Below are 24,538 nucleotides of genomic sequence, written 5' to 3' on the forward strand. Positions count from 1 at the left end.
GGTTCAGTTGGTTTATATATATTCTCACAACTATCTGATTATCAGGGAGATAAGTGTTTATTTGGAAATTTAAGCAACCTCTGACCGATTAGCGTGATGACACACACGTACAGACAGGAATACAAGACACACACGCACGTAGACACTCTAAGTGCTGTATGTTAAAATCCCCTTTAACAGCCTGTCAGGTTTTATCCTGTTTCTACTGGAAGCACTAGATATGGATATGGATATGCATCACATATCAATCTTTGTGGATAGCTAAAGAAATTTGATGAAGTCAAATATCAGGAAGTACAGTTTTCACTTGTTAGGGTCATGATGTTTAAGACCACACTGTAGGAGACAGATCACTTTGTTATGGAGCTCATCTCCAGTTAACTCACTTCCTGAATCCAACACATAATTTGTTGTCAGGCTGTCATCTCTGATTTGACCTGATCACTATCATTCATCAAATATACCCTGAAATATCACAGTGTTGCTTCATTTCTCAAAAACAATTTTATTTCCTCAAATTAAAGTAGTTCCTGTTGTTTCATAACATGTTTTTGTGCATGTGAATAGCTTGAGATGACTTCTGTCTTACACTGCAATAGTTTTGCAATTTATGTTAATCAGAATAAACAAAAACATCTCATTGTCTCCAATTTTGAAGAGTTTACAGAATTTACAACAGTTTTACTGTAAAACTAAATAGCAGCAGCGTGTTATATTTATATTATAGCAGTGGCTAGTTGTTGTGTTCAGACTAGTGCAACAGAGACAGGTTACATAAAGTAGAAAGAGTTTCTAAAAGATAAGCTGCAGCAAACAGCTGATGGGATCATCTTAGCATAAAGATTGAAAAGGAAAAAGCTCAGTGGTTCATACTTTATACTGTGTTTGTTTAATATGTATTTAATCAATTTCATTGTGTGTCATGATTGTAATGTTTGTTCTTCTACAACCTGCAGACAAACTTCATTTCACCCAAAGGTTTTTGACATATCATTGTCCTGCCACATCCTCGAAAAGAAGCAAGAAGTCATTTCACAAAGAGAAGTTATTGCATAGGAGTTATCTTAATATCTCTGCTGCATAATGTTCAGTGTCGCTGTCAAATGTTCCCACACAGCTAAATCATCGTTGAAAACCTTGAGTGTGACATGTGGAGGAAATTTTGAAATTCATGCTGATCTTCTTCCAAAAAAAGGAATGATGAGAGAAAAGTCAGTTTGTCTTTGTCGTTTTATTCGTCACCCGGGGAGAGCTGTACACATAACGTGTGGTACATGACAACTCTGAATCTCTATGTCCACATGCTTCTTTTTCTATGTGTGCTTGAAGGCGTAAACAGACTTTCTACCAATCAGATTTACTCATTTTACGCTTACTCAGACCTCATCAAGAAAAGATCAACACATCATCTTAACAAGACAATGGGGTATTGTTCTTAAATAATGCTGTCAATACTTATCTGGATTCACTGAGCATCCTGAGTTTTCTGAACACTCAGTTGCATAGATAAAGAAACACATGTTTTAGAGTTCAGCTAAGTCAGCACAAAACATTAAACAATCACAAAATTAAATTTCTTCTACAGACACCATGACTGTGATGTAAAAGAACAGAACAACAATTCTGGGTGATTTAACCATTTTTATTATTACACTTTTAATTACATTGTACACCGTTGAATAATAAAATAATAAAATAAAACAAGAAAAACTACCAGGACAATGTGTCCACCATTTTGACAGGTAGTGAATTAACTCTTCAGCTATCTCAGACAGTTTTTGTGACTTAGGAGAAGAATTTAGTAAAACTTCTTTCTTTCCCAACATGACTAAATTGAGAAAATCTTTTCAAATTTTATGTCACACTGAACAACTGGCCCAGAGAAGCTGACGCCGTATGGAGAAGCAACTCAGTAACAGAATGAATATTGTTTAAGTTTAAAAATATTCAACAAAATGTCAAACAAAACAGGATATGCACACTGTTGTCAATGAGCTTCGTGTCCATATTTACTGATAGAGTAAGAATTGTAACATTTTAGAAATATTTTTTCAGATAGTGAGAACAAATGTTTCTTAATTGTTGAATAAAATAAAATCACCAATTCACAAGTGACTGTATGTTATAAGCGTAAATTAAAGTGAAAGACAATATAATCAAACAGTCATCTGGGAGGTTCAGTGTTTCAGCTCATTATGGATCTGATGGTACATTCAAATACAGCTGGGATATAGCATGTTTCATTAAAAAAAACATGTCACTGAACACTGAAGAAAAGACAAAATATTAGTTATTATAATTGAGTTAATTTCATTACTTTGCATAATATTAGCTTGTGAATTTCTTCTCTAAATAAGAAGAAATAAGATATCAAGTCATACTTTATATCTTCCTAGTTATGTAACCTGAATGGGAAGCTGTGACTGAGGAAGTAGAACAGTTGTCCACCACTCATAGGTTTAGCTAAGTGTTTGTGAACAAGACACTGAACTCCGCGATGGGGTAATTCCAGCTCATGACAGTAGAAAAGCGCCATATAAATGCAGTATAATGCAGTAATAAGTAAAAAAAAAATAATAATAATAGTAATGGAGTAAAAAGAACAAAAGTGAGCATGACACAAGTGGCTCAGATCTATACTTTCAGTAAACTACTGGAGTAAAATAAATGATAGTTCTGAATTTAACCAGCAGGTGGTGACTAAAAACGTAGTATACATGTTAAATCAAATTTCAAATATATCTTAACTATATCCTGAGCTGAATGACCACAGATCTAAATCACAAACTGAACATGTTGCATATAACACTTATCAGTTAATTAAATATTTAGGCCAAATCAGAGGTAAACAAAAACCAAATCACATTTTTTTTTTAATTGCTGCAATATCATAAACAGGCTTTTGAACTAAAATTAGAAATTAATCTGTAATTGATCAAAAATCACAACTAATTTCCTAATCTCTAAATACCAATCTCCTGCAGGGGAATTAGGCATGCAAGAGTCTTTTACCCCCTAGCCCTGCTAGGGCTACCTGTGATGTGGACAAGATTTGGAAATATTGTTTTGAATTTATTGCAACACTGTGTAAGGCTATGTTGCAATGTACATTTTTTGAGAGGTGGTGTGTAATGTCTGAGGGCAAAGTTTTTTCAGCAAGAGTGAATGGTTTTGAGTGTACAGGATATAAACAAAATGTAAGATAAGTACAGTAAAAAATAAGTAAGAGAAATATTCTAAATATCACTCAAGGCCTTTCACCTTAGTTTAGCCAATAATCAGATCACACAAAAAACTAACTAACTAAATATTTCTGTATGTGAATGATGTAATTTAATCTTTTATTTTGGCCAAAAGTATGTGGAAAAGCAGAATTTACCCCTGTTAGGATTAGTTTTTTTTTTTTTTTTGCTGATTACTGATGTGATTTAAAACACGACTAGAAAAAATTTAGGGAAATCTAAAAAAGGAAATGGAAGATAATACCTTATGCACAGTACAAGTTGGTTTATCAAGATCAACAGTAGGTGGCAGCAACTGTCCAGCTGGACATCAATAAACCATTAAAACAGAAAGTTTTAATAAGATGGTTTCCAGCAGACAAATTAAAATAGAATTGGATAAAAACACAAAACCAAACTGTTACAGAAAAAATGAAACAGTCTAATCTCACACAGACATGAGGACTGATCATTTATTAGACCATAATATGCTGTAATAACTGATGTCAATACATGCACAGGATTTAAATAAGGAGATATTTGAGTATACATGTCAAATGTTATCACAGATTTCAAATACATTCAGAATACATGAATTTAATCTAAATTAATCAACAACCTATTAATTAATCAGTCAAAAAAAGCACAACACTAATCAGTTACTGACTGATTCAAAGTGAAAGAGAATAAAAGCAGAAACATATTCAAGAACTTAGAGTGAGTCCAGTTTCCACTGAGGATATAAGCATCTGATCCAGGTCACATCACTCTCAGTAATTTTTTGATTGGTGCCCGTGTGAATCTAACCAACCAATCCTCTGACTGTACAGTAAAGCCAGGTGACGGCTCTGGAGGGAAAACTCAGCACCTGTCTGAACCAGGACTTTGGCTGTTCAGGTCGGCTAATGCAGACATCAGAGACTTTTTCATTTAAAGGCACTTTGATCCAGGAAATACCACAAGCGTTTTGTTCAGTTCATTATAGAGTTCTTGCAGTGTCTTGGTATTTATGTGATCTTTAGCTTTATCTGGAACGTTGTCTCTTGAATACGCACTCGCTATCCACTTATCGTTTCTGTGACTGTAACAGCAGAAAGCTGTCCAGAGCATTGAAGGTACATTAACTCTGTTTTTGAGTTTATTGCCTTGGCTTGGCTGTGCTCCAGTCATTACGTAGGCTTCGAGTTTATCATTATTATTGTAGCAGAGGTCGTCCATGGTTTTCTTCACCTCTTGCTCCATGCGGCTCCAGCTGCCCTGATTGAACGATTTAGCTTGTGGAACAACGTTTGTCAGTGTGAATGTTGAGACTTTATCACTTTTATCAAATCCATAAGAAGATGGAAATAAATGACCCCTATCATAGTTGCTGGTATTCTTATAGTCATCATTACTGGCCTGGCGCTGATATGCAGGTTTATTACTTTTCTTCATGCTTTTATCACCATTTGGATTTTCAAGCTGCAAAAGTTCGAACACACTCAGTCACTGATATTGAATCTAAGTGACTTAATAAAATATATTTGTTTATAGGTTTTGATTTTTTTCTTAACTGACTTGAGTAAATTAAAGTTGATTAAAGTTTCAGATTTTGTAGATAAATTCAAACAGAAAACAATCCTTACATTAAATCTGATAGACAAAAAAAAAACTAACAAATCATTGTAAAAACACATTAAAAGGGAAAAATTGCTTAGTTTTAACTAAGTCAAGAAAATATAAATTTTCCTAATATGTGAGATGATGGAAATGATCATAATCTGTGTTAATGACCTGGACTCACGATGCTCTGTAATACTGATTATTTGACATACTTACGTACCTGTGGCTCCATCTTCCAGTCACTGTTGGGTCTTCCTGTGTGATTATCTTTTCCTCCTCTGTACTTATAAGCAGAAAACACTGGGATCTTGTTTGTGGTGTCGTAGAGCGTCAAAAACCTTCTTGTGTTGTTATGCGTCTGGCAGATGATTTTGTATCGGTTCTGGTTCAGGATTCTACTGTTATTCAGTATGCCTGTAACCTGTGGAGGAGTTTCATCAAGAAGAAACCCTACACACTTTGACATCGACTGCACCACTTCAGTCTCTGTGGGACTGATGGACAGGAGGAGGAGGACAGCGAGGGGCAGGAGACACCACATGTTCAGAGGAATCATCACACACTATAAAATCAAGATAAAATCAAGTCACGTGATTATCACACAGATACATCACTGTAAATAATTTGTGACGAATAATACATTAAAAGTTGAGGAGCAGAGTGCAAGTGATCTCTGGGTTTATTTAATCAGGAGTTGAGAACAAAATGTAACAAGAAAGTAACAGGACTTATTTACCCTATTTCTTTGTTTTGTGTAACTGATCAGAGCTGTGTGATGAGTGACAACAACCTAAAAAACCTGCTACATATTAAAAATGTAAACTAAAGTACAAAAAACACAGGTGTCATTAGTGGGAAGAAATTATCATCCACATCTTTGCTCTTACCACTTTCCTGTCTTCTTCTTCCACACCTCGCTTGATTCGTCTTTGACAGTCTCTGATCTTCTCTCTCTGTCTGTCTCTCTGACATGGTTCAGTCGTTTTTTTTATGCTCTCACCACTGTCTGATTATTGGGGAGATAACTGTGTATTTGCAAATTTAGGCAACGTTAACCGATCAGCGCAATGACGCACACGTGCACACGGTAAGACAAGACACACAGACAAAACCCTTTTAACAGTCTGTCAGGTTTTATAATGTGTTATCAACAGACTTTAAGTAGCAGCAGCTCATCTTATTTACATCTATAACACTAAATAACAGAAACTGCCTCTAATGAATGGCCATTGGTCGTAGCATTAACCAAATCAGAATAGTAATATATCTGATGTAGATGTTGCTTAAGCTTCAAAGGGTCATGTTGTACTTTTTTTGTTCTGATGTTACACATTCATTTTGTGAAGTTGGACGCCCACATTTCACATAGTCAGAGGCCCAGGGCTTGAGGTGAATGTGTGTTTGCATGCTGGCAGCAAAACATCCACATTTCAGTCTGGACAATATGCCTTGTTTTCTCAAATGCTACTCTCATTGATGTCAATTTGTACATTACACAATACAATTCTCTGCCATGTGAACTGTCATCAGCAAAGTTTCTGGTTAATTATCTCTGATACATTTGAAATTCAGTGGCTACATCCACTTCACTTACCCACACAGGCTTGTGCAGGTTGAAGAGGGTTTTTTTTTATGCACATTATGTCCAACCACAAATTCATGGAAGCTTGAGTTAATCTGTAACAGAGATGAACAAGCAACACTATGAATAATACTATGAACAGCTATCTAGTGTGAGCTATCTACCATCTGTTCTGCATGTAGCCCTGTTGGGAATTAAAAGAAAGACTTGTCCATGGACCTGAACTTATTTACATTTCACCAACCTCGTTTGCATGTGACTGCTTGTCAAGATTAGAGTAGTGAAATGTACTCACATCCACATCCAGGTGTGCTGTGTTATACTGTACTACTGTGTTTATCCAACTGAAAAGCAATGTTGTAAACTCCATTATTAAAAACAAACAAAAACACATTAGCGAGACAAACATCATCAAGATCATCAGAGTTCAGTCAAAACTTGATCTAGTTAAGAATCTAAAAGAAGTTTCCCCTCTCATCTGAAAGTCATCTTCAGCAGATATTTAACATCTCTGGTGTTGTTAAGTTGTTCATATCTAAGCCAGTGTCACAGTCAGTGTCCCCACAGTTAGTCAGAGATACTGTAGGAGTATAAGATAGATAAATACATAATGATCAATACAGTAGTAGTAGTAGTAAAAAAGTCACTTTTTTTGTTGCTAGTCACGTTTGCAAAAAGTCACAAAGAGCATTTGGAAAATTGCCAAGTTGACAACACTGGTACAAATAAAAGGCAACACCAACAGCAAACAACATCTTCAACCTCGTCTTTTCTTCACCTTTTTGGTCATGAAATTAATCCAGCATCCACAAACTGGTTGGAAAATAAGATACACCCACATATACTGGACCTCTCCATCTAAAACAATTTAGAGGAAAGGGAAATTTTTGAGTTTGTCCATGAATCCAACAGGTGAGGAGTGTCCATGTTTTGTGTTCTGCTGCTGCTGTTTTGCTGTTTTCAGACTGAGTCTGCTGCAGCCAGGAAAAACAATGTTGGACTGTGTTAAACCAAGGCCGTAGTAGACGGACCGAGCATGAGTGGGGATTAGGTTCCTGAAGCTCCACAATACGTCATTTTGAGTACAAAGTTTGCTATAGTGCAGCTTAGTCTCTGAGTGTGAGAAATAATTTGGTAATCTTCAAGCCCTGTCTGTATTTAATGAGAAAACATGGGCTTCCTAGAAAATGTGCCAAGAAAAACTTACCTTTTTAGACCCTCCTGAATATCTCAAACCAACAGGCAAAGCGTATTAAAGGATAGAGAACTATGTAACTGATCATCAGATACTAAGTAAAGTGAAGGAAGACTGGTTTTCATATTTGCTGGAGGTTTGATAGCAGCTGGTCCAACCTCAAGCATGTATATTTTTCTTTTTCACTTTAGAAACTGTTGCCTTGTTACGGCTAAACAGAAAGAAACACACCAACAAAAAACAAAACAACACAAAGAGTTTCAACATCAGTGGATTAGAACAAATACTCTAAATATAAAAAGATGAAGTGTACAGCCAACAGAAGTGGTACTGTATGCAGTAATGATCAAACGACATGTTTAATGATGAAAAATCCTAAATGGCTAAAACGTGTGATAAATAGCGTTACACCCAGAAAATAAAACTGTGTGTGTGTTCTAGACTGAGGAAAAGACTAATTTTCTATTCACCCGTTTTCTCTTTCTTACAATTTTCTAAAGAACCTAACAGTATAAACAAAAAATTACACAAGTGATGCAAAGGTGTCGTAAATGTCCTGAAATGTTTTTTCTCCACAGAGTGAAAACTCACATTTAGCTGCACACTTAAATTTGTTAAGATAAATTTTGTTCAAATCATTGATTAAATAAGTTAAGCTGCACAATATATGAAAAACAAATTAATAATCACCATTTCCTCATCATCATCATCTTTCTCCTTCTTCCTGACAGTTTACTGAGGGAATTTTCAACTTTTTGTATTTGTATTGGTGCATTTCACCACAGCAGCATCTACATTTCTGTCAATAGGTAAACGTTAATAATTGTTTCTGAGTCAACTTAGAGATGCATTAACATCATATTTTTGCATAAATGCTTTTATATCCAACAGTATGTGGACACTCAAACATTCATAACCACTATATGTGATTACTGAACATTTTAATCTGAAAACATGGGCATGAATGTTCAGCTATTACAGCCTCCACTGGTCTGTGAAGACTTTCCACCTGATATGGAAAAAATAAAACAGTCTAATCTCACACAGGCATAAGGTCAAATGATTTATTAGACCATAATATGCTGTAATAAGTAATAATAATACATGTCCAGGCTTTGAACAAGGAGATATTTGAGTATACATGTCAAATGTTATCACAGATTTCAAATACATTCAGAAGACATAATGAATTTAATCTAAATTAATCAAAAAACAATTAATTAATCAGTCACAACACAACACTAATCAGTTACTGACTGATTCAGTTCAATTCAAAGCCAAACTGATCAAAGATGATATGACATGTGCCAGCAAAGTAAAAATAATTCAAGGTAAGGGATTAAAAGCAGAAACATATTCAAGAGCTTAAAGTGAGTCCAGTTGCCACTGAACATCATATCTGGGTTAAATGTGACCTGGTTGACTGAGAGTCCTCTCAGACATTCTTTGACTGGTGCCATTGTGAATCTAACCAACCCATCCTCTGACTGTACAGTAAAGCCAGGTGACGGCTCTGGAGGGAAAACTCAGCACCTGTCTGAACCAGGACTTTGGCTGTTCAGGTCGGCTAATGCAGACATCAGAGACTTTTTCATTTAAAGGACAATCTGATCCAGGAAATACCACAAGCTTTGGCTCCAGTTTATCATAGAGTTCTTGTAGTGTCTTTACATCTATACGCTCATCTTTAGCTTTATCTGCAACGTTGTCTCTTAAGTATGCTTCTGCAATCCACTTTTTTTTTTTGTTACTGTAACAGCATAAAGCTGTCCAGAGCATTGAAGGTACATTAACTCTGTTTTTGAGTTTATTGCCTTGGCTTGGCTGTGCTCCAGTCACTACGTAGCCTTCGAGTTTATCATTATTATTGTAGCAGAGGTCGTCCATGGTTTTCTTCACCTCTTGCTCCATGCGGCTCCAGCTGCCCTGATTGAACGATTTAACTTGTGGAACAACGTTTGTCAGGGTGCATGTTGACTTTTTGTCACTTTCATCAAATCCATAAGACCATGGAAATAAATGGCCTCTATCATAGACTTCTTGATCCTTATAGTCATTGTTACTGGCCTGGTGCTGATACACATCTTCTATACTTTCCGTCATGTATTCGCTACCATTTCTGTCTTCAAGCTGCAAAAGTTTAAACACACTCAGTTAGTGATAATGAATCTAAGTGATAAAATAAATATTTATTTATAGGTTTAGATTTGGACTTGATTTAATTAGAAGTTTCAGAATTTGTACATTATTTGACATTAATTAACAATCTTCACATTAAATTTGATAGACTAAAAAAACTGACAGATCAGAAGTCTCAAGATGCCCCCACTCAGTGGTACTGATTAGAAAAACATGTACAAAACAAGTACCTGTGGCTCTATCATCCAAACATCATTTCGCTGTACTTTCTTGTCTTCTCCTCTGTACTTGTAAGCAGAGAACACTGGGATCTTGTTTGTGGTGTCGTAGAGCGTCACAAACCTTTCCTTGTTATCAAATGTCTGGCAGATGATTTGGTATCGACCCTGCTCTTTATTTTGATCTTGATTTTTGATTTTACCATTTTCCAGAATGCCTGTAACCTGTGGAGGAGTTTCATTAAGAAGAAAACCTTCACATTCTGACATCTCGTCCACCACTTTAGTCTCTGTGGGACTGATGGACAGGAGGACGACAGCGAGGGGCAGAAGACACCAGATATTCAGAGGAGTCATCATCACACTGTCAGAGGAGAAAACAAAGAGTAATCATGGTTTTGTTGCACTGTGGTGTTTGAATGTCACTGAAAAGTTACTTAATTTATCAATATGTACAGAATGACTGAGAACTGGGTTAGTTCATGTCTGCAGACATATCAATGTTTTCTGACATATTTATTTTTTATTACTTCTACTTTCTTCACTGCTCTCACTCTTCCTCACCTTGCTTCCTCCTCTCCTCCTGTTCTCTTTAGGTTTTCTTAAAGGTGCTGTCATTTCATTGTTTTCTGTTTTCATATCTTTAACTGTCTTATTTCTGCACTACATTTTTAGACTAAGTGCTGCTGTGTCTCTCTCTTCGACAGTTACAGTACATTCCTAGTTTTCGTTGTCTTTTGCCTCCTTATTGAATCTACAGTATGTTAATTATACATGTTTGGAGCAGGTTCACAATGGTTTACAGTAAGTAACATCTGCAGAGATTGAAGAACTAGGCTGAATAAACTGCATCTGAGGACACAGTAATAGAGTTAATGCTGCTGGTATGTTAATGACGAGGCAACACGTCAGGGGTTTTAAGAACGAAGCAAACTGTTGATGTGTTATCAGTACAACACCGTCCAGCTTTGAGTTTAACACAGAGCTACAAAAAGAGAACCAGACATTTTAAACTCATTTAATGATAAAAGGTAACAAATATAATGTTTTAATTAAAGAAAAACACAGAGAAAACCTTGTTTAGAGAGAGAGGGAGACAGAGGGACACAGACAAAGCAAAACAGTGCCTGTATAAGTACAGACGTTTGTTTAAGATAAGCGACGTGTGTTACAGACTCTAAATTGCTGAAATGTCCTTTGCAATATCTCTGCTTAGAATTTTAATGATGCAGTTTAATGTGTGAGTGAAAGTGAGGAACAATACGGTACATTTTCACATTTGCAGAACAGAGGAAGGATCCCACTTCAAGCTCTTTTTGTATTTATGTTTTTATTAACCAACAGCTGATTCCAAAACATAAAGAAAAGAAAAGAAAAAACTTACCTTCATGAAGTTTCATAAAATCTTCCCAAACAAACAGGCAAGTAAAGCAAATTCCAAAAACTGATCATCAGATATTAAATGAAACAGTGAAGGAAGTCTGGTTTTTACCTTCATTGGAGGTGTGGTGTCACAACTACTACCTCCTACTTCAATAATAAGCTCCTGCCTTTTTTTCAAGTAATTAAGTATTCAGAGGGATGATGTACACTGAACAGAACGGATGTGAAGGGCAATGACAATTTAGTATGGTATAAATAATAACAATGAAGGTCAAAAAGTTGGATGTGATCATAATGAAATCATTAACGTGGTCATATTAAGCTTAATTTAGGGTTAATGTTGAATTCTGGTGCTTCTATACAAGATTATAAATGCAAATCCATGTTATGATGTGTCTTTATGCAGTAACTTCTCTTCAGAATGAAAACAACACCAGTTTTTCAGCTATGTTAGCGAAGTGGTCGACTGCATAAAGTGCTGTGAACAAATAATAAAAAATAAAAAAAACACAGCTCAAAATCAGTTTCTGACCTGTATCTGTTTCATGATTTATGTTTTTTTCTTTGGGGACTATACATGATGAATGTTCTCCTTAACAGCCAAAAAAAGTAATCCAAAGAGGTTTTGCTTTTTCCTGGGTGTGTGAACACACCAATTACGATTCAACTTCCAGAAATATTTTCATTTGAACATTGCAATAATCAGGCAGTGGGATGCTTACATTTTTAAAATAAACAAACATGAAAACAAGATATCAAATGAGTGTATGAATACTTACTGTTCATGTTTTATAGTGTCTTTTGTGCTTCATGTGATTGTGCTGCTGATAAATGCCAACTAGCATGAGAACTCTGACTGTGACATGTCACTGTTTTACCACTTCTTCTGCAAGAAGCAACAAGTCTTACCAAAAAAAAAAAACTGTGGTATATCAACATGTGAAGTATCTTGATAAACATGATGAATCAGGCAAATCATCATTTCACAATGACATACCATCGACTTGCCAAATCTTCAGCAACAAGAGTTACCTTCATATCTGCTGTAAAATTTCCACAGTGTCACTGACAGAAAAATGTTTTGCACAAAGCTAAAAGATCTTTAAAGACTTTCTTTGTCTTACTATTTATAACCAGAAACTGAATTAAAAACATTTCAAAAATTACAATATTTCAGGAAGGAGTTTCATGTGTTTTAATAATTCAAAAATGTTACAACTGTTGCTTTTTTTTACTTTAGATACTGAATGGTTTTTCACAGATTTTTGTTTTTAAAGGTCTTTGAACAAAATATGAATAATCTAAAATCTCTTCACATGGATAACTAAGTTTAGTACATTTTCCACTTGTAAATGTTTAGATTTTTCTTATGAGGTTGTAATAATTTGACCATACATGTTAAATTAAGTGTCAGAACAGATTCAAATAAATTTAAGATAATTTAGGAGCTGAATAACCATTTGAAAATCAAAATAACAAACTCCACATTTTCTATGACTCTCATCAATTAATTAATTATTATTTCAAAGTCACAGAACAGAAATTATTCCAATTACTCAAATGTACAATATCATTAAACCATTTAGACATGAACAATCAATAATAATCAATGATATCAGACTAGAAATGTTTAAAGTCAGTAGGAACCATTCACATAGTGTGTGTGTACAACACCAAACCAAAAGACTTTCAGTTACTATGAACTCAAACTTTGAATTCAAACTTTGTATCTGCAGAAATTATCTCATGTTGAATGTACTGACGCCAAAATATATTGACCAGAGCACTGAGGGTATGTTAATCTGTTTGTTTTCTAGGTTTTTCGTTCTTGCTGGGCTGAGCTCCAGTCATTACATATCCTTCCCTGTTGCAGTTGTTTTCTAAGGATTTTTTTTACATGCTCCTCCATATTTCGCCAACTGCCCTGATTAAAAGAACTAGCCTGAGGAACGATGTTTGTCAGTGTGAATGTGGACTTTTTAGCACCTTCGTCAAATGCGTGAGAAGATGGAAATAAATGTCCTCTATCATAGCCTCCACCTGTATAGTCTTTGTCACTGGCCTGGTGCTCATACTCAGCATTATCACAATCCTCCATGTTGTTGCCATTCCTCATGTCTTCAAACTCCAAAAGTTGAAACAGTCATTCAGTGGAACTAATATTGAATAAATATGATTAAAACATTTACATTAAAGTTACATTACAGTGGCTTATTGTTCTTTATCATTTTCTTTCTTATTAGTTTTTTCAAGTAAAACAAAAATAATCTTAATAAAACAATTAAAATTAGGTCATTTAAACAATTTTATAGGTCAAGAAAATAATGATTTTTATACTTATTATTATTAAATGCATGATGCAAATAAATGGAACTAATTTTATTTGTGTCATCGTTATATTCAACATTATGATTTTTCTCCCTATTGGACACTGAGCCTCTTTCTTCAGGTGTAAATGTTGGAAGGTTCACTCAGTGGTGCAGATTGTTGCATCACTATAACATTAATTTTTTTTCATTTGGCAAATGCTTTTTATCCAAAGCAACATACAAGGGTAGGCAGGGTAAACCTAAGAAGGCCTTGCCTAAAGAGCCCTGTTGGAGTGTGGCTCTATTTTCCAAAAAACGTTCCGCTTCTCTTTTCTCTCCTCTTTTGTACTTGTAAGCAGAAAACACTGGGATCTTGTCCTTGGTGTCATAGAGCGTCACAAATATTCTGGTATTGTTATACATCTGGCAGATGATTTTGTATCTGTTCTTTCCCTTCATTTGACCCTTTTCCAAGATGCCAGGAACCTGTGGGGGTTTATTAAGATGAAACCCTTTACACTGTGACATCAACTGCACCACTTTAGTCTCTGTGGGACTGATGGACAGGAGGAGGAGGACGGCGAGGGGCAGGAGACCCCACATCTTCCGAGGAATCATCATCACACACTGTCAGAGGAGAAAACAATGATTCATCAAAGTTTAATTCAGCACAACTTTACATAAAGTTGGTTTTGTTTTGTTTAACCAATAGAGGGCATTTTGTTGCATTGTAAAATTTGAATGTCTTGAACCAGGAATATGAAATAAAGTCAAGTCATTGTCACACAGATACGTCACACCATTGTTTTGTGCAATGTGATCGGAGCTGTGTGAGTAGTGATACCAACCTGAAAAACCTACTACATATTAAAATGTTATCAGACGTCAGGTGTCGTTCTATGATCAGTGGGAATAAATGATCATCCACAGCTTTGCTCTTACCTCTTTCCTGTCTTCTTCTTCTTCTTCTTCTTCAACACCTTGCTTGATTCGTCTGTCTCTGATCTTCTCTCTCCATCTTTCTCTCTGACACGGTTCAGTTGGTTTATATATATTCTCACCACTGTCTGATTATTGAATAGATAAGTGTGTATTTGCAAATTTCAGCAACCTCTGACCAATCAGTGTGAGGACACACACACACACATACTTCAAGTGCTGTACATTAAATCTCTTTTAACACCCTGTCAGGTTTCATAATGTGCCATTAACCAAATGTTTGGAGCAGCAGCTCACGCTGTTTACACCTATGACACTAAACAGAAAACTTCTTTGTAACAATGCAGTACACTTTAGTGATGTGATGTGAATTACAGCTCTTTGAAGCGACTCGGTTTTTATGTTTAAGTCTGTGCATCACTTGAAATTTTCTTGCAGGTTTGTGCAGATGTCATGTCTCTGTGAACAACCTCTATAAACCTAGATATGCATCACATATCAATCCTCGTGGATAGCTAAAGATATCTGATATAGTCAAATCAATACAATCAGGAAGTACATTTTGCACTTGTTTGGGTCGTGATGAAGAAAACACTGTAAGAAACAGAGCTGACATCCACGTCACACTGTGATGGAGCTCATCCCCAGTTAATGTTGGCTCAATTCCTGAATCCAACACATAATTTGTTGTAATCTCTGATTTGACATGTACACTTTTAATCATTAAATAAACTTTGCTGTATCTTAGTCTCACTTAATTTCTCAGGCAATGTTCAATTCCTCAAGTTAAAGTAATTTATTTTACTTCCTATAATAATTATCTGCATATGAATAGGTTGGGATGACCCCTGTCTTACTCTGCAATAGTTTTGTGATTCCATTTTCATCCACAGAACAGAATAATACATTAATCTTCTTCTTCTCTTTCAGCTTTTCCCATCAGGGGTCGCCACAGCGAATCATCCTTTTCCACCTCACTCTATCATGAGCATCTTCTACCCTCACACTCCTCCTTGGTCGTCCTCTTGTCCTCCTGCCTGGCAGCTCCATCTCCAACATCCTTCTACCAATATATTCACTATCCCTCCTCTGAACATGTCCGAACCATCTCAGTCTGGCCTCTCTGACTTTGTTGCTAACGCAGGCAACGTGAGCCGTCCCTCTGATGTACTCGTTCCTTGTTCTGTCTAACCTGGTCACTCCTAAGGAGAACCTCAACATCTTCATCTCTGCTACCTCCATCTCAGCCTCTTGTCTCTGTCTCACTGCTACCGTCTCTAACCCATAGAGCAGAGCTGGTCTCACCACTGTCTTGTACAGGACCAACAGCCTTTCCACTCTTCATCCTTTTCAGAGCCTTCCTAACCTCATCCTTTCCAATCTCTGCTATATCCTGCTCCACAACATCCACATCTTCCTCCCTTCTTTCCCTGTCATTTTCCTCGTTCATCAGCTCCTCAAAATACTCCTTCCATCTTTTCTGCACACTCTCCTGGGTTGTTAGCACCTTTCCATCTCTGTCCTTAATCACCCTTACCTGTTGCACATCCTTCCCATCTCTATCTCTCTATCTGGCTAGCCTGTACAAGTCCTTCTCTCCTTCCTTTTTGTCTAACCTGTCATACAGCTCATCATAAGCTTTTTGTTTGGCCTTTGCCATCTCTCTCTTCACTCTACGCTGCGCTTCCTTGTACTCCTGTCTACTTTCCTCAGTCCTTTCTACATCCCACTTCCTTTTAGCTAACCTCTTCCTCTGGATGCATTCCTGTACTACCTCATTCCACCACCAAGTGTCTTTACCTTCTTTCCTCTTTCCAGATGACACACCTAGCACCTTCCTACCTGTTTCCCTGATAACTTCTGCTGTGGTTTTCCAGTCATCTGGAAGCTCATCCTGACCACCCAGAACCTGTCTCAACTTCTGCCTGAATTCCTCACAAGTTTCTTCATTCTTTAACTTCCACCACTTGGTCTTCTTCTCTGACTTCCCTCTCTTCTTCTTCCTGACCTCCAGAGTCATCTTACACACCACCATGCGGTGCTGTCTGGCTACACTCTCTCCTACCACCACTTTGCAGTCACTAACCTCTCTCAAATGACCTCGTCTACTTAGGATGTAGTCCACCTGCGTACTCCTACCTCCACTGTATGTCACTCTATGTTCCTCTCTCTTCTGGAAGTAAGTGTTGACTACAGCCATTTCCATCCTCTTAGCAAAGTCCACCACCATCTGTCCTTCCAGATTCCTTTCCTTCACACCAAACCTGCCCATCACCTCCTCATCACCTCTGTTGCCCTCACCAACATGCCCATTGAAGTCTGCTCCAACAACAACTCTCTCTCCTGTGGGGATACTTTCTATGACCTCATCAAACTCACTCCAGAATCTCTCCTTCTCTTCTAACTCACAGCCAACCTGTGGCGCATACCCACTGACGACATTCATCATCACCCCTTCAATTTCTAGCTTTAGGCTCATCACTCTGTCTGAGACTCTTTTCACCTCTAGAACATTGTTCACAAACTCCCCCTTTCAGAATCACTCCTACCCCGTTTCTCTTCCTATCCACACCATGGTAGAACAGTTTGTATCCTCCTCCAATGCTACGTGCCTTGCTGCCCTTCCACTTCTCCTGCACACACAGTACATCTACCTTCCTTCTCTCCATCATGTCTGCCAGCTCTCTGCCTTTCCCTGTCATCGTGCCAACGTTAAGAGTCCCTATTCTCAGATCTATGTTCCTGCCTTTCCCCTTCTCTCTCTCACCACGAACCCTTCTGCCTCCTCTCTTTCTTCGACCAACAGTAGTCAAATTTCCACCGGCACCCTGTAGGTTAACAGCATCGGTGGCGGGCGTTGTTAACCCGGGCCTCGACCGATCCGGTATGAAAGTCTTATTGGTGATTTGCATGGTTATTTTGGCAATTTTTACGCCGGATACCCTTCCTGAAGAAACCCTCTCTATTGGGACCGGCACAGAAGTCACTGGCTTGCAACCCCTGTGGCTAGATTAGAATAATACATTATTAGTAATAATAATAATAATAATAATAATAATAAGCTAATTTGTCATTTAACATGATAAGCAATGGTTAAGTTTTTAACTGCATTGCTAGTGCAGTAGCTATGCTGGCTAAATGTAATATGCTGACATTTGCGGTGTAAATGTAAGAATACCAGCCATTGAATATATTTTTTATTGTTAAGAGTGAACAGAAAATAGTGAACCTGATTACAACTCACTCTTCACTGAATCTCTTTTAAGTCAGAGTTTATACAGAGACACTGAACGAGGACAATCAACTATGAGAAAACATTTTTTGTCTTCATTTGCATTAAACATTGAAACCGTAGTCATCATGATTTTACTTAGAAGAGGCTCGTTGGTTTTTCAAAGAAAGCTAATCTTCACACGTCTGTTATAAGGAACAAGAAGTCGCCTCAAAACAGACGTTTAAATTAACACTGACTAGAGGTTCTTTTTATCTCTATTCAGCATCTTTTTCACATTTTCACTGTCTCACTGGCCAACACTTTATACTGTGTTAGTTTATAACATACACATTCAGTTTAAAAAATGAATGAATATGAATGAATTATGTACATGGCACAAATGTAATGCTGGCTCTCCATGACTTACAGATAAGTGAATATGCATCATTTGATCATTTTGTTTTTTCATGACTTTGACACTGTTCTCTCACCACATCTTCTACAAGATGCAACGAGTCTCAAATAGAACTAACACTGCATATTATTATCTTCATAACTCTGCAGCTTAATGTCCTCACAGAATGTGTCAGTGAAACAGCGAAACATTTGTCAGTTTAGCTTTTGTCTCAAAAATGTCTCAAATCCTCATTAATACACCACTCTGTGTGTTTTTGTTGATGCATTTTTAACTCCTGAGTGGAGAGGTGAAGAATGGAACAAAGCTTTTCAAATAAATGTACTGGAGTAAAAAATACAAATGGGGAAATAAAAGTACAAGTGCCTCTGAATTGTACTAGAGCAGGGGTCACTAACAGGCGGACCGCGGTCCTGATCCGGACCCAGAAGCTGTACCATACGGACCCGGAGCTACAGACCAAACGGAACGTTTTGATTCCAAATCTAGCGGGACACCTTAATTTTAAACAGCGCAGCTATTATGATCTTTACGTTATTTAGTGAACGCGAGAACACATTGACCAATTGAATGCGAGTTAAGTAATCCCACGTGACGAGATACGAGAGACAGAGAGGAGAGATACAGACGACAGAGAGGAGAGAGACAGACGACAGAGAGGAGAGAGACAGACGACAGAGAGGAGAGATACAGACGACAGAGAGGAGAGAGACAGACAACAGAGAGGAGAGAGAGAGACAGACAACAGAGAGGAGAGATACAGACGACAGAGAGGAGAGAGATACAGACGACAGAGAGGAGAGAGACAGACAACAGAGAGGAGAGAGATACAGACGACAGAGAAGAGAGATACAGACGACAGAGAGGAGAGAGATACAGACGACAGAGAGGAGAGATACAGACGACAGAGAGGAGAGAGATACAGACGACAGAGAGGAGAGATACAGACAACAGAGAGGAGAGAGATACAGACGACAGAGAGGAGAGAGATACAGACGACAGAGAGGAGAGATACAGACGACAGAGAGGAGAGAGATACAGACAACAGAGAGGAGAGATACAGACGACAGAGAGGAGAGATACAGACGACAGAGAGGAGAGAGAGACAGACGACAGAGAGGAGAGAGACAGACGACAGAGAGGAGAGAGACAGACGACAGAGATACAGACGACAGAGAGGACAGATACAGACGACAGAGAGGAGAGATACAGATGACAGAGAGGAGAGAGACAGACGACAGAGAGGAGAGATACAGATGACAGAGAGGAGAGAGACAGACGACAGAGAGGAGAGAGAGACAGACGACAGAGAGGAGAGAGAGACAGACGACAGAGAGGAGAGATACAGACGACAGAGAGGAGAGATACAGACGACAGAGAGGAGATATACAGACGACAGAGAGGACAGATACAGACGACAGAGAGGAGAGATACAGACGACAGAGAGGAGAAAGCTGATAAAAGGACGGTGAGACTGAAAAAGCAAGAGATAAATATAAAAATGTCCAAAAAAAGAAAAGTGGACAGTGAAAATAGAGTTTTAAATCCAGAATGAACAGATTCCTTTCTGTTCATATTACCACTGAACTAAACCAGTGTCTGATATGTTCAGAAACTGTGGCTCTTATGAAAAGACCCAATGTCAAACGCCATTATGAAATAAAACACAAAGGTTTTGAACACACATACCCACTGAAATCTGAAGTGGGATCACAGAAAGTTTCTAGTCTCAGAGCCCAGTATGACCAGTCCACCAGGATCTTGAGCCACATGCTTAGTTCAATGTTACATAACAATAAATTTGTCAAAAGGTTTTTGAATTGTTCTGAATTAATTTGATTTGACAGTCAAGTATTGATTACATGCAGGCTACTTGATAATATATTGCAGTAAATAGTTAGACATTATAATCTTCTGGATCTTTGCTTGTAAAAATATTGTGTAACTGGACCTCTTTAAATTTTAGTTGATTACCCCTGAACTGTACCATATGGAACAAATGGTCCCATCATTAAATGTAACCATTTACTGATGCTCTTCTAACGTTTGTGAAACATTTTCATTTGGAAATCAATTGATCAATTCATGTGAAGTATTTCCTACTAACTGCATTGCTAGTGCAGTAGAGATGCTGGCTTAATTTGTTAATATTTGTTAATATTTGCAGTGTAAATATAAGAATAGCAGCCACTGAATATATTTTGTATTGTTAAGAGTGAATAGAAAATAGTGAACCTGACAACAACTCTCTCTTTACTGAATCAGAGTTTATACAGAGACACTGAACGAGGACAATAAACTATGAGAAAAATGTTTTTGTCATTAGTCATTTTACTCAGAAGAAGCACGTTGGCTTTACAAAGGAAGAACTCATCTTCACACGTTTGTCATAAGGATGAGGATAAGGATAATGTCCTAAGGATAAGGATAATGTCCTAGATCAGAATTTGCTGCTGTACTTGGAAAATCATTACAGTGTCCTATTTGCAATGGTGTTTATAAAATGCTGCATAACATTATATATCCGGTATAAAACACTGAAATCTTCACACACTGTCACCATGTTTGAAATACATCTGTGGTTATTATTTAGTTATTGATTCGAGAAAGAAATTAAAAACAGAGGAAGTAAAGGTTATGGTTATAAGTAAGAGCACTGAAAATACTTTGAAACTACTTTCACTCCTGGATCTAAACCTGGCAGAAATGATTGTTATCGTCTTGGTGGTTGAGTTCAGCTGGGACGTGCTTGTTTCGGTGGTTGTGGTTGATGCCAGAGATGCAGCGGTTGTTAATGTAATGGTTGTTGTTGGCACGTCTATAGTATTAGTCGTGACAGTGCTGAAATTGGAAGTAGCAGTAGTTGTGTGGGGTAGAGTAGATGAGGGATTGTCATTTGGGGTAGTGGTTAAAGCTCGGGGTGGGCATTGGCATCTTTTATCAGTGTCAGGGTAAAACTCAGCGACTGTTTTTTTGAGAGGACACTTTTATCTGGGAAACGCCTGAATGTCCAGAGCTAGTTGAAGTTCTTCCAAAGTCTTTGTCTGTTTAAGTTGAGATTTGCCCCAGTTTGCACTTGCTAGACATGCGTTCATGCGTTCATGCGTTCATGCAAACAAAAAAATCATCAAAATTAATTTAGCACAACAAAAAAAATATTTTTTCACATTGTAGTGTTTTAATAGGGCAGAAACTGAACCAGTAAGTTCATGTAAATAATGTACATAATGTAAATAATGTATTTCTTAATCCAAATTTGGATTAAGAAATTTACTTGTTCAGTTGGATAAGAAGATCATACACAGCACAGTAGGGAGAGAACTAGAAAATCTATGATGAGCATTTACAATATTTTCTTATATAAAGTAGGTTTTCATCCAAATATAGATTAGAAAGTGCTACAGCCATAAAGTAAAACCGACATCTGAAATCAGATCAAAAACATCAGAACAGAATAAGCCTGGAGTACTTCACCTCTGAACCATGTCTGTTTTTAGCACAGTGGCCTTTCACACATCATCACACATTGTCCCTTGTGTGCAGCGATTTCCCTGATTGTATTTAGATAATATCCAAGTCAGAGTTTCTCAGTTCTTGTTTTTTTTTTTTTTTTTTTGTACTATTTACAATTAAATATAACTTTTAGATGACATCCTTGCATTATCTTTAAATTTACATTTTACACTATGTTCCAACTGGAAATGGGAGTTTGATAGAAAAAGTTTTACTCACATTAACACATATTAGTTAGTTTGTAATAAAAAACAAGACGACTCTCTGTTAAAAAAACATATAAAACAATTTAATAATTTTTTTTCGTACCAGCTGTTTTATTAGTTATTGTAATGCTTATATTAGCTAAAATTAACGTATGTAGAGGCTATAAACACAAAGATGTTTTAGTTTTCAACTGTGAAATTCAAAATGACAAATTAATCAATAAAAATGCATCTTAGTACTTAGTAGTTAACCTATTCAGATTAAATCAAAGCTGAACAAATCAAATAGATAACATACATGAAATCAACCATTCAGTAATGAGCAGAACAAAAAATAAGAATCATTAGCAGAATAAATGTGCCAGTAAAATAACAATTGGTAAAATATCTTTAAAATCACTTTCAAATGTAAAAAGAGAAATAATCAAAATATCACACAAAGCTTTTCAGCTCAATTTGGAAAACAATCTAATGTAAAAAGAAATGGAGTAGAAATGTAAATAACAAAGAGAAGCATATTCATCAGCAAATTAAAGGAAATACAGAAATGAGGATTAGTACAACTAAGAATGTGATGTCAGACCAGAATAATTTTTCCACAGTTTTTTTTTATTGTGTAGGCAATTGTAATTTTCTGTAAGGTCAGACACAGGAATAGTTTTATTGTGAGGACATTCTGTTCCAGGAAACACATCAATGTTGAAATTTTGATAGAGTTCATCCAAAGTCTTCATCTCCAGATACACAGATTCAGGATTTTCTTGAACATTTTCCCCCCAGTACGCACTCGCTATCCACTTGTTTAGATTCTCACTGTAACAGCAGAAAGCTGATCAGAGTATAGAAGGTACATTAACATCCTGGTTCATTATTGTGTTTGTGATGGGCTCTGCTCCAGTCACTAGGTAGCCTTCAATAAAATTGTTCTTATTTTTGCAGAACTTATCTAAGACACATTTGACACGCTCCTCAAACACCTGATTGAAAGAGTCAACTTGTGGAACAGCATTTATAAGAGTGCATGTTGAAATTTTATCATCTTCATTAAATGCATAAGAAAGTGGAAATAAATGACCCTTGTCATATCCTCTACCTCCATAATCATTGTCGCTGGCCTGGTTGTTGTACACAGTCCTGATATTACAATCCTCCATATTTACGTTATTCTCCATGTTTTCAAGCTGCAAAAGTTAAAACACTCAGTCAGTGGAACTGATATTTTCCAATAAACCTTTCTAGAAAACAAAACATGACTAAAGTAAAACAGAAATCATCTTATTAAAACAGTTAAAACTGCCCTTATTTTCATAAAGGTCATGAGAATATTGATTTATTCATCAAATATATGATGCAAATAAATGGTCCTTATTATTATATTTGTTATATCTCCATGTTGGACAATGAGTCTCTTTCTTCAGCTGTAAATGTTGGAAGGTTCAGTAGAACATGATGTTTTGTCTTTACTAAGAAAATAAAATGTTATGTTACAAGATTATGATATAAGTACGTACCTGTGGCTCTATTTTCCAAAAATGTTCTGCTTTTCCCTCTCCTCCTCTGTATTTGTAAGCAAAAAACACTGGGATCTTGTTCTGTGTGTCATACAGCGTCACAAACGTCTCACATCCCTGTAAGTCTGGCAGATGAGTTTGTATCGGTTCTGGTTCATGATTTCACGGTCCTCCAAGGCATCTGGGATGTTTGGAAGAGTTCCATTAAGAAGAAACCCTTCACACTCTAACATTGACTGCACCACTTCAGGAGACACCACATCTTCAGAGGAGTCATCATCACACTCTGTCAGAGGAGAAAACTAAGAATATAATCTTAGGTTAATTTGGCAAAACTAAACACACATTTGTTTTTTTATTTGGTTCACTGAGAGAATAAAGTGGATTTTGTTGTAATATTTGAATTTCACAGAAACTAAACCAGAAAATATAAAATAAAGTCACACGATTGTCAAATAGAGTCCGTACGGCACTGGAAATCATTGCAAGCGTACCCTGATATGTTAAGTATCGTATACATATCGAAAAACTTAACTTTAACTTCCAACCTATGAAAACAAAGAAAAACTCTGTGTTTCAGTCTGTTAATGTCCTACAGGAGTTCAAGTGAGGCTGAGGACACAGTGAGGTTTAAGTGAAATGAGTTTAACCCAGACAACACAGGTTTAATAATAAACTTGTGGAAGAGAGAGAAAAAAAAATAGCTGATTTAGTGTTTTACCTTCTTTAAAGCTTCACAAAATCTTTAAAGGGACAACTAAAGTGTGGTTTTTTAACAGTAACTTAAGCAGCAAACTGTAAGGGAACATGAGATAATAAGTGAAACAGTGTATTTTTATATTCACTGGAGTCCCACCTCCAGCAAGACAAATGTAGTTTTAAAAAATTATTCAACATTCAAAGAACTTTATTAGTTCTTTGAATGTTTCAAAAAGACCACAATTAATCCTCCTTTGAATTTCTTTTATACATGTTTTATCTAAATTTACTTATTAATTCTCTTTGTAACTTTTATTGTAAAGTTGCAACTGTGTATTATTTGTGTAACACACATAACAATGTTGAACAAGTATTACATAACCATAATTAAC

At 36.6% G+C, this 24,538-nt stretch overlaps 2 protein-coding genes across 2 annotated transcripts; both read right to left on the bottom strand.

The window, feature by feature from the left end:
- Positions 1–4,037: 4,037 nt before the first annotated feature.
- Positions 4,038–5,374, bottom strand: LOC113168124 (endonuclease domain-containing 1 protein-like). The gene is made up of 2 exons (XM_026369130.1): positions 5,044–5,374; positions 4,038–4,682 (listed from the first exon to the last, which is right to left on the bottom strand). The coding sequence occupies exons 1-2, from the start codon at positions 5,362–5,364 to the stop codon at positions 4,152–4,154; spliced, it is 852 nt and encodes a 283-aa protein (XP_026224915.1). The 5' UTR covers positions 5,365–5,374; the 3' UTR covers positions 4,038–4,151.
- Positions 5,375–8,687: 3,313 nt separating this feature from the next.
- On the bottom strand, positions 8,688–11,403 carry LOC113168123 (endonuclease domain-containing 1 protein-like). Its single transcript, XM_026369129.1, has 3 exons — positions 11,342–11,403; positions 9,970–10,321; positions 8,688–9,730 (listed from the first exon to the last, which is right to left on the bottom strand). The coding sequence occupies exons 2-3, from the start codon at positions 10,315–10,317 to the stop codon at positions 9,068–9,070; spliced, it is 1,011 nt and encodes a 336-aa protein (XP_026224914.1). The 5' UTR covers positions 10,318–10,321; positions 11,342–11,403; the 3' UTR covers positions 8,688–9,067.
- Positions 11,404–24,538: the final 13,135 nt, after the last annotated feature.

This window comes from Anabas testudineus, chromosome 18 (assembly GCF_900324465.2).
Source record: "Anabas testudineus chromosome 18, fAnaTes1.2, whole genome shotgun sequence".
In the NCBI taxonomy this organism is placed as follows: Eukaryota; Metazoa; Chordata; class Actinopteri; order Anabantiformes; family Anabantidae; genus Anabas; species Anabas testudineus.

Coding starts and splice junctions, on each gene's coding strand:
- LOC113168123 (XM_026369129.1), bottom strand. CDS start 10,317: ATGATGACTCCTCTGAATATCTGGTGTCTTCTGCCCCTCGCTGTCGTC. Junction 9,731..9,969: donor TTTGGATGATAGAGCCACAG/GTACTTGTTTTG, acceptor AAACTTTTGCAG/CTTGAAGACAGAAATGGTAG.
- LOC113168124 (XM_026369130.1), bottom strand. CDS start 5,364: ATGTGGTGTCTCCTGCCCCTCGCTGTCCTCCTCCTCCTGTCCATCAGT. Junction 4,683..5,043: donor ACTGGAAGATGGAGCCACAG/GTACGTAAGTAT, acceptor GAACTTTTGCAG/CTTGAAAATCCAAATGGTGA.